General features: G+C 28.8%; 1 protein-coding gene across 18 annotated transcripts; it reads left to right on the top strand.

The window, feature by feature from the left end:
* Positions 1–10: 10 nt before the first annotated feature.
* On the top strand, positions 11–18,914 carry Ca-alpha1D (Ca[2+]-channel protein alpha[[1]] subunit D). Of its 18 annotated transcripts, none has more exons than XM_035079159.1 (37): positions 11–256; positions 1,252–1,499; positions 3,382–3,924; positions 4,056–4,301; positions 4,391–4,650; positions 4,712–4,908; positions 5,053–5,156; positions 5,227–5,393; positions 5,466–5,568; positions 5,658–5,877; positions 5,992–6,143; positions 6,232–6,349; positions 6,439–6,652; positions 6,771–7,053; positions 7,147–7,271; positions 7,340–7,590; positions 7,660–7,826; positions 7,903–7,990; positions 8,463–8,570; positions 10,057–10,164; positions 10,910–10,962; positions 11,049–11,195; positions 11,269–11,470; positions 11,550–11,819; positions 11,894–11,977; positions 12,192–12,242; positions 12,868–13,159; positions 13,236–13,390; positions 13,467–13,691; positions 13,776–13,980; positions 14,067–14,302; positions 14,379–14,608; positions 14,688–14,834; positions 15,509–15,807; positions 16,146–16,469; positions 16,843–16,982; positions 17,074–18,914. In XM_035079159.1, the coding sequence occupies exons 3-37, from the start codon at positions 3,602–3,604 to the stop codon at positions 17,434–17,436; spliced, it is 6,657 nt and encodes a 2,218-aa protein (XP_034935050.1). In that variant the 5' UTR covers positions 11–256; positions 1,252–1,499; positions 3,382–3,601; the 3' UTR covers positions 17,437–18,914. The 18 variants fall into 18 exon arrangements, 17 of the variants coding, with proteins under 17 accessions (XP_034935050.1, XP_034935060.1, XP_034935058.1 ...); XM_035079163.1 differs by having other exon boundaries at positions 75–133; XM_035079165.1 differs by having other exon boundaries at positions 79–133; positions 1,255–1,499.
* The last annotated feature ends 693 nt before the right edge of the window (positions 18,915–19,607 follow it).

Here is a 19,607-nt window from a genome sequence, read left to right as displayed (position 1 = left end):
CAGGGATATGAACGTAAAGAGTCGTCGTTCGTCAACGACAACGACGTCGATAAGCGTATTAGGACGCCAGGCGTCGCTTAGTTCGTCTAGTATATACGTCTACTAAAAGTACCAACATATTAGTGACCTGTATGTACGTATAAAATTGTGTAGTTACGCGAGAGTTAATATTAAAAATAGTGTATTAATTGAGTAAATTAATATAATATGCAATAATAAATTCGGCATAGTATAAATTATAAAGTAAAAAAAAAATGTAAATGTTTTTAAATATTATGTAAAATTCAATATATTAATATTTATTAACCATACCATACAAAGATCACCGCCATTCAAACGTAAATAAACTAAATAAAAAAAACGTTGAAATTTCAACTGATGAATAACAATATAAAAAAAAGTCGAATTGTTGAAATTATTATGATTAAATCAATTAATTTTTCATTGTATTTTTTGGAGCAGTGAATTTTTTAGTGATCTTTAAAATATTGTAATATTTAGTTGGGGTGAATATAGATACATAAAAGGAAATATATGTCAATGACAAGCAAGTGTAGGGAGAAAGGGAGCTTAAATCTACAAAGGGTTAAAGGGCCAACGAACTAAACGCGTGCCATAATTATTTTATTTTTCATTTTCAGTTGACTGGTTTTCAATGTTTTTCATTTATTACTATCCAATTTTTTAATTTTATTTTCATGTCTTGTTACAATGTAGTTACGACAAGTTAATGTGAAAATAGATTTCTAGTGAAAGATAAAATTATCTCAAGTCTTATTCCTACTCTATTGTTCAATATCTTCAAAAAAAGATTGTAACCAATGGACAATTACTACACATTGGTTATTGGTGGAGAGAAGGTAATCGACTAAATCGCCGGATGTTCTATTTTTAATTGAACAAGTGAATCAACGTTGTTGTCGTCATAGTTGGTGCTTTTGCATCTTCATATGTGTATTTTTTACTTAATTATCTTGAAAAGATGATATACATATAATATATGTATTAACAAAAGTCGATAAAAAATATTTTAAAAATTTTTATCTATTTAAAAAGTTTTGTTGACGATATTTTTTCCATTGACATTCAATACAAACAAGAGAATAATAGGATTCATACTAAGCATATATCATTGCTGACTTTATCATAAATTTTTTATTCTTTCTTCCATTAGCCCCGCCCTCCCTTCATACACAATAATCCACGTGCAACGCATATTGACGCTTCATATAATTCTCGTCTCGTTCGCAGCAGCTGTACTGGGAGAAAAAGTTACGTGAGATATCATCCTCTCGAGAAGCTTGGTGACGGACACGCGGACGCCCTCAAGAACGAGAGTTATCTGCGGGTGTAGTTAAGTGAATGTGTATGTGTATGTGTAAGTAGATGCAACATTCATCTAGGACACCAGTGTAAATATGACGCGTGGATTACACCAGTTTACCTGATACTCGAGGATATTTACTCCAAGTCCTCCTTGCTTCGAGAAAAAGGATGCAGTGAGTTTATCATTATTAAATTTTTTTTTATATTTTTCGGGATAATTTTTTTATACAATTCATTAAAAATTTTTATTTTTTTTCAACTTGCTGTTATTATATCAAAATTTAACATTAAATTTAATTTATCTTTAAATTAATAAACTTTTTTTCATTCCGCTTAATTATTCATTAATTTGTATATCGAAAGTACTCTACAAAATTATTTATACCAAAGTTGAATAAATGAAATGATTCAATTATTTTTTTCTTTACATCAATTGAATATTTTATCTGTATTCTATCTTCAATTTGTTCTAATTTTATTTCTATTCAGATATATTAACTGAACACCATGGAAACGACTATATATATATATATATATAGATATACCAATAAATATAGATAATTTTCCTAAAGATTTTATCGAAAATAATCAACAACAAACCATTGTTTTTCTTTTACATATTCATTTATTCTAATAATACAATCTTTCATAACTTGATTAAACTTGATTATTTCTTTTATCCATTTAATAATTTAAATCTATTTTATTTCAATAATACTATAAATTTTATCAATTATTTAATTCTTGAAAAATATTTATCCAAGTTACTGAAAGAAATTCTTTTAAATAAACAAAATGTAATTCTTAACTTTAATGTCTTAAATTCCTAAATATCGCGTGAGGTAGTAGGTCACTACTCCTTCTCTCTCTCTCTTTTTCCCTCGTCGTTAAAACATGCTACGACCTGAGCAAGTGAAGATGTATAAAAATAAATCTAAGCTATAGCTATAATTTTTAGTCAAACTGATCCCTTGTTCAACTCTCTCGATGCATAAACATTTATAATGATAAAACTGAATAGAAATGAAAAAAGAAAAAAAATAAAAAACAACGAAAAGTCAAGTAAAATTAAAAATTAAAAAACAATCTAGTAAAAAGAAATTTATATGACACACTTTGGTTTTAGTAAAATAAACTCGGGTAAGGTTAAATCGTGCAACCCCCCCCGGTTTTATTCTTTTAATAAATATCGAAGGGATGAGGAGGATAAAAAATTGCGCATGATAGACGGGGGAAAAGATATAGAAGGGAATGAGGACGTCGGGTGTATTCACCTGTGGGCGCGATCGACGAACCGAATATAATTGAACTTTTTACATACAATAGTGTTGGTAAATCGTTAAACATCATATATATAAAAATTATATTCTTGTATATATCAATTAAAAAATATATACATGGTGTAAAAAAGAAATGTATGTATTAAACTTTTCGAATCTCTTATTTGTTGAAACGTAATTGGATTAATTCCAACATGTGTCAATTCAAGCTTTTGTAGTTAGTAAACGTAGAAAGTTTAAGAGTAAAGTTGAGAAATTTTTTATCAAGTTAAGTAAAAAATATACGTACTGTCTAACTTTATATTTGTACCTTTAATCATTATTGAGATGGTGCAACAGGTTGGGAAAAAGTAACGCACAACCGATATATAATATATCTCGGGTATAGTAGTTGAGATGACAAGAAAGAAAGCTCCCGGGCTTCGTGTGAGGCGTTGGCAGTATTTTAAACTTACTAAATATAGCAAACGCAATTTGAAAATTTTAGTTTGTATCTTTTTTTCCATCACCATCATTATCCACTATATAGTAAGGCTTCGTTGATGAGAAAAATTTCTTTTTCGGTTCTCCTTTTATAGACATGAGTTATGTACTATTAAAAACTCTTTTTTGGTACATTTTAGACAATGGACAACAATAATTAATAGTTGTCATAATACAACAGTAGAGTTTTTTTATTCTAATATATTCATATACATATATATATGTCTAATAAAATATTATATAAATTTTTTGCAAAAATTAACGATAAAAAATTTGTTTTATTCAATTGTAGTGCTGAAAAACCGTTTGTGGTGAAAATCTCGCCGTAGCATGCCAAGAAGCAACGAAAGGGGTGTTTATGTGATCCCACGCCGATCGCAACAGTCTGTTAGGTCAAGTTGTATAGAAACGTGGAAAAAAGGAAGACGGAGGAGATAGTACGAGGGAAACCTTGTACTTAGCAGTAGAAGTAGTGGTAGGAGGACACGAGGTGAGGTTGACACGAGTGACCGATGAGCACAGGTGATGGCGTCGTGTCTACGTCGGGTCCCGGAATTGATAACGGGGCCCGCGCCACCTCGCTTGGTTCTACACCACAGCTGGGTGTTCAAACGGCGAGTATTACCGCGCCGCAAGATGGTCTTGGGTCCTCTAAAACCCAGGTAGCAGGAGGAGTTGGAGGTGGTGGTGGAGGAGGAGGCACCACTACCACAGCTCCGAAAAGACCTGCTAGAAGAGGTGGTAAACCACCACCTGATCGACCTGTACGGGCATTATTTTGTTTGCCCCTCAAGAACCCAGTTAGAAAAATGTGTATTGATGTTGTAGAATGGAAGTATCCTTTTTCAATAATATTTTATATAATAATATAATATTTTCATAATCACCCACACCACACACACACACACACACACACACATATATATATATATATATATATATATAATTCTTATTAGATTTAATTAGACCCTTTGAGTGGCTCATTCTTTTGACGATCTTTGCTAATTGTGTTGCTTTAGCAGTTTATACACCTTATCCATGTGGTGATTCTAATCAAACCAATATGTATTTAGAAAAAATTGAATACGTATTTCTTGTCATTTTTACGGTTGAGTGTGTTATGAAAATCATTGCTTATGGTTTCGCATTGCATCCTGGTGCATACCTACGTAACGGTTGGAATATGTTGGATTTTACTATAGTTGTAATTGGGTAAGTATATAATAATATTTTGATGTTCTAGTATTTATTAAAAAAATTGAAATGAAATGAAATAAATTTTTAATTAATTTCAATTACAGAATGATTAGCACAATATTAACATTTCTTATGAAAGAAGGTTTTGATGTTAAGGCATTGAGAGCTTTTCGAGTTTTACGACCACTTCGGCTGGTTTCTGGTGTTCCAAGTCTTCAAGTTGTACTTAATTCCATCCTAAAAGCCATGGTGCCATTGCTTCACATTGCATTACTAGTCATTTTTGTAATTATCATTTATGCAATCATAGGACTTGAACTTTTTTCTGGAAAAATGCATAAAACTTGTAGAAATAATCTAACAGGTTTGTTATAAAAATTTATTCAAAATAAATTATTATTTTAATTAAAAAAAAATTTTTTTAGATAAAATAATGGATGATCCACATCCTTGTGGTGACAGTGGATTTCAATGTAGTTCACTTGGTGATGAATATTACTGTAGTCGCCAATATTGGGAAGGTCCGAATCATGGAATTACAAATTTTGATAATTTTGGTTTGGCTATGTTGACTGTCTTCCAATGTATAACTCTTGAAGGGTGGACTGACGTTTTGTATGATGTAAGTAAATAAATGATTATACTGATTCGATAAAATTAAATATTATTTAATCAATTAATTAACAAATAAATATATGAAAAAAAAAAAAAACAAAAAAATAGAAATATTTAATGAAACATAAAGTGGAATAATTCATTTCTGTAGATAGAAGATGCTATGGGCAGTACATGGCAATGGCTTTACTTTATCTCGATGGTTATTCTCGGAGCTTTCTTTGTAATGAATTTAATTCTCGGAGTCTTGTCTGGGTATGTATTTTAACTACAAAAAATCTCTTTATAATTATTTAAAACAATTTTTTTTTTTTTTTCCTTTAAGGGAATTCTCAAAAGAGAGAGAAAAAGCCAAAGCTCGTGGTGATTTTCATAAGCTTAGAGAAAAACAGCAAATTGAAGACGATTTACGTGGATATTTAGATTGGATAACTCAAGCAGAAGTGATTGAACCAGAAGCAGATGAAAGACTACAAATACAGGATGGAAAACGTAATAGAAATAAACTTATAAATATGTATTAAATCGAACGGTTTTTATGAATAGGTTTTTATAAATTTACAGAAAAGCAACAAAATGAAATGGAAAGTACTGACAGGCTTGAAGGTGATGAAGAGGGTATGCAACAAGAATCAATGTGGAAGAGAAAAAAACGAAATTTTGATAGGTATGTAATTTAATAAAATAAATAATTTGTTAAATAATAAAAATGATAATAAGGAATTATAGAAATAAAATTATTTAATATTTATTTAGAGTTAACCGACGAATGAGAAGAGCTTGCAGACAAGCTGTAAAGTCTCAAATTTTTTATTGGTTAATCATAGTTTTGGTATTTTTAAACACTTTGATATTAGCGACTGAACATTACAAACAACCAGACTGGCTTGATCGATTTCAAGAGGTCACAAATATGTTTTTTATTGCCCTCTTCAGTATGGAGATGATGTTAAAAATGTACAGTTTAGGATTCCAGGTAATAATAATAATAATAATAATAATAATAATAAATATCCTATGTAGCTACATTTGTAAATTACATTTCATCATCGTTCAAGTTAAAAATTTACTTTTTTTTGATTAATTTCAGGGATATTTTGTATCATTATTCAATCGATTTGATTGTTTCGTCGTCATAGGTTCAATTAGTGAAATGATTTTAACACGCACAGAAGTAATGCCACCTTTAGGAGTTTCTGTACTTCGATGTGTACGACTTTTAAGAGTTTTCAAAGTCACAAAGTAAGCTAAAAAATAATAATTATTTAGTTAACTTTCAATCATTTATTCTTATAAAATTAATACATAATAAATGTTAAATTGAATTTAGATACTGGAGATCGCTCTCGAATCTTGTAGCTTCCCTCTTGAATTCGATACAATCAATCGCTTCCTTATTACTTTTACTCTTTCTCTTCATCGTCATTTTTGCTCTATTAGGCATGCAGGTATATATCTCTTTTATCAATAATCAAATTCGTTTGATGTGGAAAAATGTCCTTCAATTTTATTTTTATCTTTTGATTTAAATTGACAGGTTTTTGGTGGTAAATTCAACTTTGATGACCTGCAAGATAAACCACGTAGTAACTTTGATAGTTTCTGGCAGAGTTTACTTACAGTCTTTCAAATATTAACAGGCGAAGATTGGAATGCTGTAATGTATATAGGCATTCGGGCATATGGTGGAGTTTCTACCCATGGCATTCTCGCTTGCATTTACTTTATCATTCTTTTTATTTGCGGAAACTGTATCCTTTTTGATATGAAATATAAAAAATATTCTTCTTTACAGATATTTTTTTTTTCTGTAAAAATCAATTCATAAAAGTATTATTATATTTTTCTTAACATTCCGTCAAAATTCAGACATTCTTCTTAATGTCTTCTTGGCTATTGCTGTAGATAATCTTGCCGATGCAGAATCACTGACTGCCATTGAAAAGGAAGCCGAAGAAGAAGCTGAAAAAAATAAATCCCGAAGTGGATCATTAGTAAGAGATGAATTAAGTGGTGAGTGTGAAGATGACAGAGGTGATATTACAGGGGGTGAAGACGAAGAAGAAGAAGAGGAAGGTGGCGGTACTGATCTCGATCAAGATCCTAATAATGAAACAATGGATGATTATGAGGCAGCTTTAGATACTGGAGGGTATTTGTAATTTTTTTAACTGTAAAATTAATTTACTTTTATTATTGTGTATTGTATTGCGAATATATATATATATTTTGTCAAAAAATTTAGATCGAAAGATGGTGATGATGATGACGACCGTCGTCATGCTAAAGTTCGTATTAATATTGAGTCTGATGATGAAAATTTTGAGCATGGTGATGAAGAAGATGAAGATGATCATACAGAAATAGATGGTAAATTAAATTTATTACGAAGAATTAATATTAAAATTTTTCAGTCAATAATATATCATGAATATCAGGTGATATGGGAACGGAAGAAGTATCGGCTCGACCACGAAGAATGTCTGAATATAATATGGCAACAGCCAAACAACCAATTCCAGAAGGCTCTTCATTTTTCTTATGGTCTAACAAGAGTAGATTTAGGATTTTTTGTCACTGGTTATGCAATCATAGTTGGTTTGGCAATATTATATTGATGTGTATCCTAATTTCTTCCGGTATGCTTGCAGCAGAAGATCCTCTAAATGCACAATCTGATCTTAATCAAGTAAGACCATGTAAACCCAAAATAAAATTTATTGAATGAAATTTTTAATAATATTTCTTTAATTTTTAGATATTAAATTATTTTGACTATTTTTTTACATCAGTATTTACGATTGAAATTTGTTTAAAAATGATCTCATATGGATTTGTAATGCATGACGGAGCTTTTTGCCGTTCAGCATTCAATCTTCTTGACCTTCTTGTTGTCTGTGTGTCACTTATCTCGATGGCTTGGAGGTAGTGAAATAAATTATTATTTATAAAATTTTAATAATTAAATTATATTTTAATTTACAATTTTATTTAATTTTAGATCTGGGGCAATTTCATTTATTAAAATTCTTCGAGTTCTTCGTGTTTTAAGACCTCTTCGAGCCATTAATCGAGCAAAAGGACTTAAGGTATATAAATTTTTGATTATTTTTAATTATAAATGTCCGCATAACGTTAGTATCGTTGATTTGTTAATTTTTTAAAAATTTATTCATTTATTTATTTTATTATTATTCATAGACATTTTAATTGAAACTTACTTTTCTCAACAAATTAAAAAGTTAGTTTTTTCCCATAAAAAAATAGTAATTAATTGAACAGTATAAATTGATTAGTACAGAATTAAAGCTAATTGATTAGGTAACTACCCTACTATCCTCCAACTACCCATTAGTTCTATGATAAATTATATAAAAACAGAATCTATAAGTAAATTGATTGATATATTCAGCCGGGTTAGTTGGGTAATAAAGCGAGGTAGGAAGAAAAAAAAAAGAAGAAGATGAAAGAAAGAGTTTCTCGGTGAAATAAGAAAAAAATTTCAAGTAGTTGAGAAAAATGACAAATATATGATTATATTTGATTAATGTTAACACCCAGCACGTAGTTCAGTGCGTCATCGTAGCTGTAAAGACTATCGGAAACATTGTCCTCGTCACCAGCCTTCTGCAGTTCGTCTTTGCCGTAATTGGCGTACAACTTTTTAAGGTAGGCTGCCACGTGCCAGATTCAGTAACCAATAAACGGATCACACATCTAAAGAATTTCATTTTATTTAGAGTGGTTTTCTTCCCATAAATATTTGTGGTGACTCCAAATTACAGTTTTATACCTACTAGTAATTTATTTCGTTTGTATTATTATAATTATTTATCTTTCTCTAAAATTATTAATTGATTTTAAAATCCAATTTAATTTTGTTTGATCGCGAAAACAATTTAAATTTTATGGTAATATAAATAATGATTTTCTCACGTTTAACATATTTGGTGTTTTTTTAACATGTATAATTATCAAGTATTTTCATTATATTGAAAATTTTAATTATCTCTAGTTTTTATGATTAATGCAAAAAGGCAATGTGTAAGGTTGTGTAATAAATCCATGATGTTCTTTCTGATCAATGCACCTTTCGGTTTCCCGAATAAATATTTTTTACATATCTACGATTAATTAGAAATGAATTAATTGAATGTCAATAATTATTTTGTCCTATTATTTATTCTTAATTCTATGTTTAAATTTTAATGTTCATTTTTATTTTTCATCTAACTTGGTACACTTGAAATAAATAAAAAATAAATTTATTTTCCAAGTGCATGAATTTGTCAACTAATTAATTGCAGTGGTGTGTCGCAACATTATTAACATTAAAATCACTTATATTTAAAGTTTTCTCTACATATACATGAAAAAAAATTCTACAACAGTTTTGATTATCATAGAATGCATTATAATAATAATAATAATAATAATAATAATAATAATAATAATAATAATAATAATAATAATAATATCTATAAATTTTTATTTTGCAGAAACGAAAAAGAAAAAAAAATAAAACTATTGTAGAATATTTTTTCAGTGTATATTACTGCGTTGCTAAACGAAATTCTTACGCAATTATGGACTTATTTAATTCTTTATTTGGAAGCGTTATCAAAATCATTCTTTTCATGGCTGCTTATTCATTTAATAGTAGCCGACAGGTGCATTGCCGAGAAAAAACACAAATGTAAGTCGGACGAGGACTATTATGAAATATTTTAGATAAATTTAATGATAAAATATAAAAATTTACTATTATGGCAGCAAGAATGACTTTCTTCGATGATTAAACATTATTGAAATTTTTTTTAGTGTAATAGTAAATAATGAAATGGGAATTTGCTCCTTTTCTCCAGTAAAATAATTTTCCAGTTAAATTTTAGTTTGAAATGCCCTGACCTTAGCAAAGCTCTTGTTGACAACCCTATACCCAACTAACTCGCTGATTTACAATAAAGAAATCCTCCAATTAATGCTCAAATTTTTTTGTTTCACTCTGCCTCTCGTACCGTCTCCTGCGTTGATCTGAATCCTGCTGTGCTCGCGCCCTGCTCACACCTGACCTCAACTCAATAAAAATATAATAAACGACCAATGAAATGAAAAATTTCGTTTTTTATTAAACAAATTAATTACATCAATTAAGTACGTAGTGAAATGTGTGATTGTCGCCATTAAAACAATTGGCAACATTATGTTGGTCACCTATCTCCTACAGTTCATGTTTGCTGTTATTGGAGTACAGCTATTTAAGGTAAAAAATATCCTAAAAGAGCATCCATGCTTTGGTATAATTTATTTATTTATTTATTTATTTTTTTAGCAGACACGTAACACGCATGATTTAATAGTACACCAATATTCGACACTTGTCTTTTTTACAGCAAGTATTGATAAGTTGGTATTTGATTTTTTATTTTTGCATGTTAAATAAAAATTTAACGTAATGCCCTTTAATGTCCGCAGATATGCATGCAAATCCAAGACCATCAGAATAATGTGGTGGATAGTCGTCAAAAGAAGGGGGGCAAGTTTCAATTAATCGCGACATCTTTTTATATCGATACATAAATTGAAGATTTAAATGACCAATTATTTTATATTAATTATTGATAATATAAATGTAAAATAGTTGAAAGAAAATGCCTGATTCTCTGCATTTTTTGGTCAGTAGTTCATTTCGATAATTTCAAAATAGACACAATTATGCTATTTATTATGTCATAACTACACGTTACGAAAATTTATAGTTTTTAATTTAGACAGTACTTTTGATTAGATAATAAAAAATACATATAAAAATATATATAAAATGCTTTTGTCAATGCGATGAATTTCGTTTGCACGCGTTTATTTTCAATTAATTTATTAACATGCAAGCAATATTAGTATATATTTGATATCAATGCTTTATAGAAATAAATTTTATACACTATCTTCATTACTTGATCACTGTAATCGATGATAAAGCCATGTCTAATCGATTCTATCTGATTTAGGGTAAATTTTTCATGTGTAATGATGAATCTAAAATTACTGAAGCTGAATGCCAGTAAGTATAAATTATTTTAATTTTATTCTTTTATATTCTTTGTATTTGAAATATTATTAATAAACACGTTATTGAATACTTTACAGAGGAACATTTTTGGTATTCGAAGAAGGACATATTACGAGACCAGTAGTAAAAGAAAGGGTATGGAGAAAAAATCGATTCCATTTTGATGATGTGGCTAAAGCTATGCTAACTTTATTTACTGTATCAACATTTGAAGGCTGGCCAGGGTAAAATAATAAAATAATTTAAAATAAATTATATGTCATTAATTGATTCTTAATGAATTAATTATAATTTTAGACTTTTATACGTCTCTATTGATTCAAATCGAGAAAATCACGGACCAATTCATAATTTTCGACCAATCGTGGCGGCTTATTACATTATTTATATTATTATAATAGCATTCTTTATGGTAAACATCTTTGTAGGTTTTGTTATTGTCACTTTTCAAAATGAAGGTGAACAAGAGTACAAAAATTGCGAATTGGATAAAAATCAGGTATCATTAAATAATTATATGTAAATAATTTATCTTTTTAAAATAATGAGAGAATATAAAGAAAATGATTATTTTTTAGCGTAATTGTATAGAATTTGCTTTAAAAGCAAAACCAGTTAGGCGTTATATTCCTAAACATCGTATACAATACAAAGTGTGGTGGTTTGTTACATCTCAACCGTTTGAATATACAATTTTTACTTTAATTATAATAAATACCATCACGCTAGCAATGAAATTTTACAACCAGCCAGATCCTTATACTCATGCTCTTGATGTACTTAATATGATATTTACTGCCGTCTTTGCACTTGAATTTGTTTTTAAACTTGCGGCGTTTCGATTCAAGGTAAATAAAAAATTTCAAATACTTTTTAATTTTTTTCAAAGTATTTAAAAAGTTTTTTTCTGCTTTTCAATTAGAATTATTTTGGAGATGCCTGGAATGTCTTTGACTTTATCATCGTCTTAGGAAGCTTCATTGACATAGTTTACTCCGAAGTGAATGTAAGTTTTTTCGAAAAAGACTATAATTATCTAGTAATTTGAATGTTCAAGTACTAATAATGATATTTTATGTATTTTTTTAAAAAAACAAGATTTATTATAGGTTGATGTTTAGTCAAGTTATTTTTAGTTATTTTTAGTAGGTACCCATACCGTTTTTACTTTTTTGTTTTTTTAAGTTCACTATGTGGTATTCAATATATTTTATTTCTAGGCACGACTGCATATCAAGGCGGGAGGTACTCCCCTCCCCAACGTAAAAAGTGTATGTATGTGCGGATGTACGCTTGTGTGTGAGTGTATGTGTAAGTGTGTAACAATTTTTAAAATAAGTCCATGCACGAAATATTTTTATAAATAATTGTACTTTATTTACTACCACCTCAATGTTTATTCAATGTCAAATACCTCTGTCTCTCTATTTTTTTGTTATAAGACGTATGTAAGTGTTATTTATACAGGAATGCACCATAGTCATCCCTTATGAGTTTTTTACCACCTGTACCAATACTACAACCGGGGTTCTTGCTGAAAAGTCCCACGAAAAGTTGGCGAATAATTGGCGAAATAATTGGACAGTGAAGAATCGAAAATGACAAAACATAAAAAACATTTTTTATTGGACTTTTTTGCCTGAATCCATATATATATAATACAAATGTTGAGTGCTCTTCATCAAACCTGAATAATTATAATTTTAACTTTGATTAGATAGTTTAACAGGTTCTAATTGCAACATAGTTACCTCTCGTTTAAGTCCAAAAATTAAAAACTTCTAACATATCCTTTGATAAAAATGACGTGCTCAATTAAAAGAGTATTAAATCACAATTAAAACTAACTAACAATAATTAAAGGATAAATAAAGATAATTTTTTTAATAATTTCAGCCGGGCTCCAATATTATATCCATCAATTTCTTCAGACTTTTCCGTGTGATGCGATTAGTCAAGCTTTTAAGCAGAGGAGAAGGAATTAGGACGTTACTGTGGACATTTATCAAGTCCTTTCAAGCCTTACCTTATGTTGCTCTCCTAATCGTGATGTTATTTTTTATCTATGCCGTGATAGGCATGCAAGTCTTTGGAAAAATTGCTCTTGATAATGATACTGAAATTAATCGGAACAATAACTTTCAAACTTTTCCTCAAGCAGTTTTAATTTTATTTAGATCAGCAACTGGTACGTTTGATTTATATAAATTTATTATACCAATAATTATTTACATATTTTAATTTATATTATTATTTTCATATAGGAGAATCATGGCAAAATATCATGCTTGATTGTTCTAACCGTCCGGGTGAAGTTAAATGTGATCCGAAAAGTGATGATAAAGATAGTTTAAATGGCTGCGGAAATGACATTGCTTTTCCCTATTTTATATCTTTTTACGTTCTTTGCTCATTTTTAGTAAGTTTAATAACACAATTGATTGTATGTATGTAGAATAATATTACTAATTATTTAAAATTTTCATTTAATCCAGATTATTAATCTTTTCGTCGCTGTAATTATGGATAATTTTGATTATCTTACACGTGACTGGTCGATCTTAGGACCTCATCATCTTGATGAATTTATTCGCCTCTGGTCTGAATATGATCCTGATGCAAAAGGTCGCATAAAACATTTAGATGTGGTCACATTATTAAGAAAAATATCTCCGCCATTAGGATTTGGAAAATTATGTCCTCATCGAGTAGCTTGTAAGGTAATAAAATGTGATTGAATTAATTACCTAAAAAATATGTTTATTTATTGATTTCTTTAGAAAAAAAAAAATTAAAAATTTTAGAGATTGGTTTCCATGAATATGCCTCTTAACAGTGATGGTACTGTACTGTTTAATGCGACATTATTCGCAGTAGTAAGAACTTCATTGCGTATTAAAACAGAAGGTAATATAGATGAGGCAAATGCTTCTCTTCGTGCTGTAATAAAGAAAATATGGAAAAGAACAAGTCCGAAATTATTAGATCAAGTTGTTCCACCACCAGGAGGTAAAAATATTTAAACTTTAAATTTATAGTTTTCGAAATTTTTGTTAAAAAATTCTTATTTAGAAATAAATTATTTTTCCTTACAGTTGATGATGAAGTGACAGTTGGCAAGTTTTATGCAACATTTTTAATTCAAGATTATTTCCGTCGTTTTAAAAAGCGAAAAGAACAGGAAATGAAAGAAGGAGATAAAGAGTGTCATAATACGGTGACACTTCAAGCTGGTTTAAGAACATTACATGAAGCTGGACCTGAATTAAAAAGAGCAATTTCGGGAAATTTAGAAGAATTATTGGATGATAATCCAGAACCAACGCACAGGGTACAATAATTGTATTAAACAATAAAAATAAATTTTGTTAAATTTATTAATTTTTTTTTTTTATTGAATTTTTCAGAGAAATCATTCATTATTTGGCAGTGTTTGGTCTAGTATGCGACGAGGTCACCATAATTTTCATCGAGCTAAATCATTAAAAACAAATAGCAATAATGTCCCTAAAATATCACCATCGAACTCAATTGATTTTCTACCTTACGCATCAGCACTACATAGAACTGGTGGAATTGCTGATGGTAATAATCAAATTACCGCACGGTCTCATCAAGTAGTGCCAAATATTACAGGGTAAGTAAAATTGTATATAATGAAAAATCGTTTTTTATTTATAATATATTGAAATGTTTAATTTAAAAAATATTTCAAGTGGTGTGGGTGACTCTATTGCCAATCAAATAGGTCAAGAATCCCGATTAGCAAGTTTTGAAGAAAATATCCCAATGAGACCATTGGCAATATTTGCTAATTCTGGAATGCAACCAGGAAACTTTCAAAATCCATATAAAGTTTTAGAGTGAGTACAAAAAATCATTAATCACAACGATCATCTGTTAATTTTTTTTCATTCGATACTCTACACTGTAATTGTTATTATAAATTATCTATTTATGTATTTGTTATAAGTAAAATGTAAACAACCATTAGGTTAATTTAGTCACTAGTGTGCATGTCGACTGCATTTCATTATAATTAATTAATAGTTGAAAACCTTATTAATCTTTTTTAATCGCGTTCAGTTAATGTAGATAAGTAGATTTATCTTATATTTATTTATTTATCTTCCATGCTTTTTTTTTACTGTCATTATTTCAGTGGTCCAACCAGCGGTAATTATCTCCATCCAAATAATGAATATGGTAAGGATATTGAAAAAAAGCTTTACATCACAAAGTTGTGAATGTCTGTTTAAACATGCATGAGCCAAATTGTAGCTTTGAGCTTGTATTTTTCTTAAAGATGTTTAAATTGATTTTTCTCGCATGTTAAATACAAAGTTTGAATACTTTAATTTTCTTTTCTAATTAAATTTATTACATTAAACCTGTTAAGCATCTTTTATTGTCTGTGAAAAACAATAATAATAATAATAATAATAATAATAAAATCATTTCAACGGTTAAGTATTTTAATCATTTAACTAAAGTGTTTTTGCTCCCGTGTGCGTTTGATTGTTTTCCGCTACTGCAGTCTTGAGGATGGAATTGAGCAACAGCTAACACCTCCAACACCGCCACCGAGAAGGAATTTGGCATCAAAAGGAACTGCTGCTATCACCTTTGCCGTTTCTTCAGGTGTTACAAAGGGTGATTCCAGTACTACTACAACGACAAGTCCAACAATTTCGCCAAGTCCAACACCAAGTCCAAGTGTTGGATCTTCTTCTAATGACGGAGGAGTTGGTAGGGCACGTTACTATGCTTATGCATCTCGAGGATGTTGTGTAGACATTGTTGATTGGAATCAACAACAACATCAACAACAACACGGTACGCGTTATTTATTCATCAAAAAAAAAAATATCCAAAACGAATTAAATGTGTATATTTAACTAAAACGCGTGAAAAAACACATCGAAAATTAATTTTTTTTTATTTTTAAATTTATTAAGTAATTCTATGTGACAAAATACACGGTTTTCTGAAATTAATATTTTAAATGAATTTTATATAGTTTTTTTTTCAATTTTTTTCGGATAAATTATTGACCAAAAAATGTAGATTACAGTAGAAAAGTAAAGATATGAAAAAAGTGATTTATATATTTATTTATACAAAATCGAGATGACTTTGTCATAAATATCTGTCTGTTTCGCTTACGAATACAGTGGACGACACTTCTCTAGATGATGATACTGCAAGTGGATCTACGAAACCGGAACGAAAATCATGTTCGGAAAAAAATAAACACATAGATGTATTAAAAAAAGCTTCAAGTTTAAGATGTCCATCAACTAAAAAAAAATTTACCTACAGTTCGAGGTCATTTAAAGAACCTCGAACTCCCGGAGAAACAAAAAGTATAATGAATGGATTAAAACTTGCTCAAACACAGGCTTTAGCTGTTGCCGGATTTATGACAAACACGAGTGCAAGACCTTTACGAATTTGTGAATCCTGTATAACTCATCGGGCTTCATTTCATGGCAGAGGTGATAGTAAACTTCAAATCAAGAAAATTACATCAATTGAAATAATTGGCATTTTATAATCAGGAATAGTTTAAGAGTGCTTTAGTTTTTCAAAAATCATAATAATAATTTTTATAAATCATATATTTTGAATGCATGCTCGCTAATAAGCTTTGTATAAACATGCAACAAAACTCAAGCTTTGCTAACACGCATAGTCAAAGTTATGTTTTAAACTTTTAGTATATTTGTCACGCCATTGTGGTAGTGTGCCAAAGCTTGAGTGAGATGTAGTGTGAAGTTTTTGAACTAACGAAAATAAATAAAAACAGAAAAAAAGCATTGTTAATTAATTAAACTTTAGTTGTAATAAAATGATTTTTTATTCATATAGTTTCTTGGGGCGGTGAAAGCAATGGAACAGTTGGAGGAGGTAGAGGCTCTGAGCGATTGGTTCACAGTTTACCTGGTAGTCCCGCTGATCGCAAACCCAACTTTGAGGTCATTGGTAGTGCTGAGAGTCTAGTAGGACGAGTATGTATTATTGTCAATCTCGTTATATGTAAAAATTGTTGCTATCTATCATAGATATTACATGTTGAGCTCCAACTTTTTTTTTGCTTAGGTTCTTGCAGAACAAGGTCTAGGCAAATATTGTGATCCAGATTTCGTGAGATATACATCGAGAGAAATGCAAGAAGCATTAGATATGACAAGAGAGGAGATGGATCGCGCTGCTCATCAGCTTTTACTTCAAGAACGTAGAGGACAACCACTAACTTATCAATTACAACAAAGTATGGATCAACATTGGAATCCTCGACCACAGGGTCCACGAGAAGTAATGTATGAACAATTACGGGAACAAATGCCGTCTTTAGAACAATCACAAATACAAACATTATCATCATCATCATCATCACCACCATCACAACAACAACAACAACAACAACAACAACAACCACTATATAGGCAACCACCATCTTAGCAAAAATGGCCAAGTTTTAAGACTGCAATAGCTCGAAACTACATTGGCAACGAAAATTTTTTGTTGAATTCGTATTGCAATTTAATTGTTAACTTTAGTAATAAAAAAATTGGAAATATTAAAGTAGTTGTCTTGGTTTGTCATATCAACTATGCATAATATAAACAATAGAGTATAAATAATGTCTCTTTCAAACCATAAGTATTAATAATATACTCTAAATATTTTAATTTTCTGTAAAATATAATAGTTTCGTTTTAAAATATATAAAATATAATATTTAACTCTATTTGTTGATGTGCATAATACGAGGCAACTACTTTAAATATCTTTATAACGTAATATCATCATCATTAAGATATTATTACTCTACAAAAGATTTTGTTTTTCTTTTGAGTTAGAGTTTTAAATAATTTAAAAATAGTTTTAAATCTTTACAAATATTAATAAAGTTGAAACATAAGATTCATAATAATCATTATAAGTTTGTAGGGTAATATTGGTAAGGTGATGATAAAAAGTACATACATGAAAAAAATATTTCAGAAATTTAGTTTATCCTTTCATACTAATAATATAATAATAATGATAACGATCAACGTCAGAATTATTATCTATCGATGAATATTAGAGAATGAAAAAATTGAATAATTAGAAACAACAAGTGCCTAAGTATCTATAGTAACTTTGTGTGATTTGGACCAGACCAAGACCTTTATCAATTCAGGTAAATCATATTATAAATGCGGTTTGAAGTACATTACTTTCGATTACGTGCAATTGATTTATATAAAACTCGATAGTTTGAGTAGACTATAAATAAATGAAGTAACTGAAAAATATTAGCCAAGTTATTTTTGCGTATCCACTTGAGATCGATGTTAGGTAAAAAATAAAATACTAGTTTGAAAAAATTCTCATTAATTGGTATACACATTCGATTTTATTGTATTGTCGCTTTTTGACGTTGTCCTTATTATACTACAATTGTCTACTGTCTTTTTGTACTATTTCAATTGTAAAAAAAGAAAAAACAAAAAAACAACAACAATAAATTTGAACCAAGAAATAAAAGGGATAAAGAGATACGTAAAAAAAGAAATAATAGTATTCATGGATAGTGTTTATAGTAGATAAACAATGAATTTAATGGAAAGAAAAAAGGTGAATAAATAATTGGAATAGCAAATATCAGGGACTGTGGAGTGGATCATAAGTAAAAATTTGCAAAACATTCGTATCGTGTTGTGACTGATTTACTCGAATATTGGATCCATAAATCCAGTAATTTATATTATTTAGTCTAATTGTTTAATAGTAAGTTTTATTTCAAACATGACTATGACTTAAAAAACTTACTTTTTCGATTATTTTAAATGAGAAAAATTAATCTTTCTTTATTATTATTGACACAATTATTATCAAGCATATTAATAGTAATCATTCTTATGATATTATTTTTATTAATAATTTTTTTTTTTTTTGTTTTCTTTAAGGGTTTTAGTGAATTCGTTTTATTATTATTATTATTATCATCATCATCATCATCATCATCATCATTGTAAGTCTCAGTAATAAATACTTTAAAAAATATTATGATTAATGCAAAAGTAATAATAAATAACTTGTAGAAATTTTTATTCTAAAAATTTGACCAGTGCCTGAATTTAATTATGTAATTAATCAATGAATTAATTAATTATGTACGCACATTAATAATAAATAATAAAACGACCATGTATTTTATTTCTAAAGAAATAAAAATAAAAATGTTATATAGACTTGATAATAATGCAAAATCTCGCTACTACATACTAAAATTAATGTATTGTATAATAAATAAAATTATTTGAAAATGGATTTAATGAGTATGCGAAAATTGAATTAATTAAAAATGGGTATATTTAGAGTGTGAAATACATTAAGAATAAGTGCCGAGAGGAATATATAATATTAATACGTGAATAAAGTTTAGATGTAGGTATAAACTTGGAAAAGAGATTCATTGATTATTCATGTTAATGATAGTAGAAATGTAAATAATTAAATCAATAAGATTGTGTAAAAATTTTTTAGCAACTTTTAAACATTTTTCATTTACTTTATGAAGCATGTCCATGAAAATCATCAATAAGAGTATGTGAATAGTGAGTATGAATTAAATCATCGCT

Source organism: Chelonus insularis, unplaced genomic scaffold (assembly GCF_013357705.1).
Source record: "Chelonus insularis isolate UGA/USDA-ARS -01 unplaced genomic scaffold, ASM1335770v1 contig_239_pilon, whole genome shotgun sequence".
Lineage (NCBI taxonomy): Eukaryota > Metazoa > Arthropoda > Insecta > Hymenoptera > Braconidae > Chelonus > Chelonus insularis.
The sequence above is the reverse complement of the archived record's forward strand: the minus strand, read 5'-3'. Positions and strand labels throughout refer to the sequence as shown.

What these genes read in the sequence shown, in the direction of transcription:
- Ca-alpha1D (XM_035079159.1), top strand. Translation starts at nt 3,602, where the DNA reads ATGAGCACAGGTGATGGCGTCGTGTCTACGTCGGGTCCCGGAATTGAT. An exon ending in GCGAATTGGATAAAAATCAG is followed by an intron (nt 11,471 to 11,549) that starts GTATCATTAAAT and finishes ATTATTTTTTAG; the next exon opens with CGTAATTGTATAGAATTTGC. An exon ending in TAGTTTACTCCGAAGTGAAT is followed by an intron (nt 11,978 to 12,191) that starts GTAAGTTTTTTC and finishes TTTTATTTCTAG; the next exon opens with GCACGACTGCATATCAAGGC.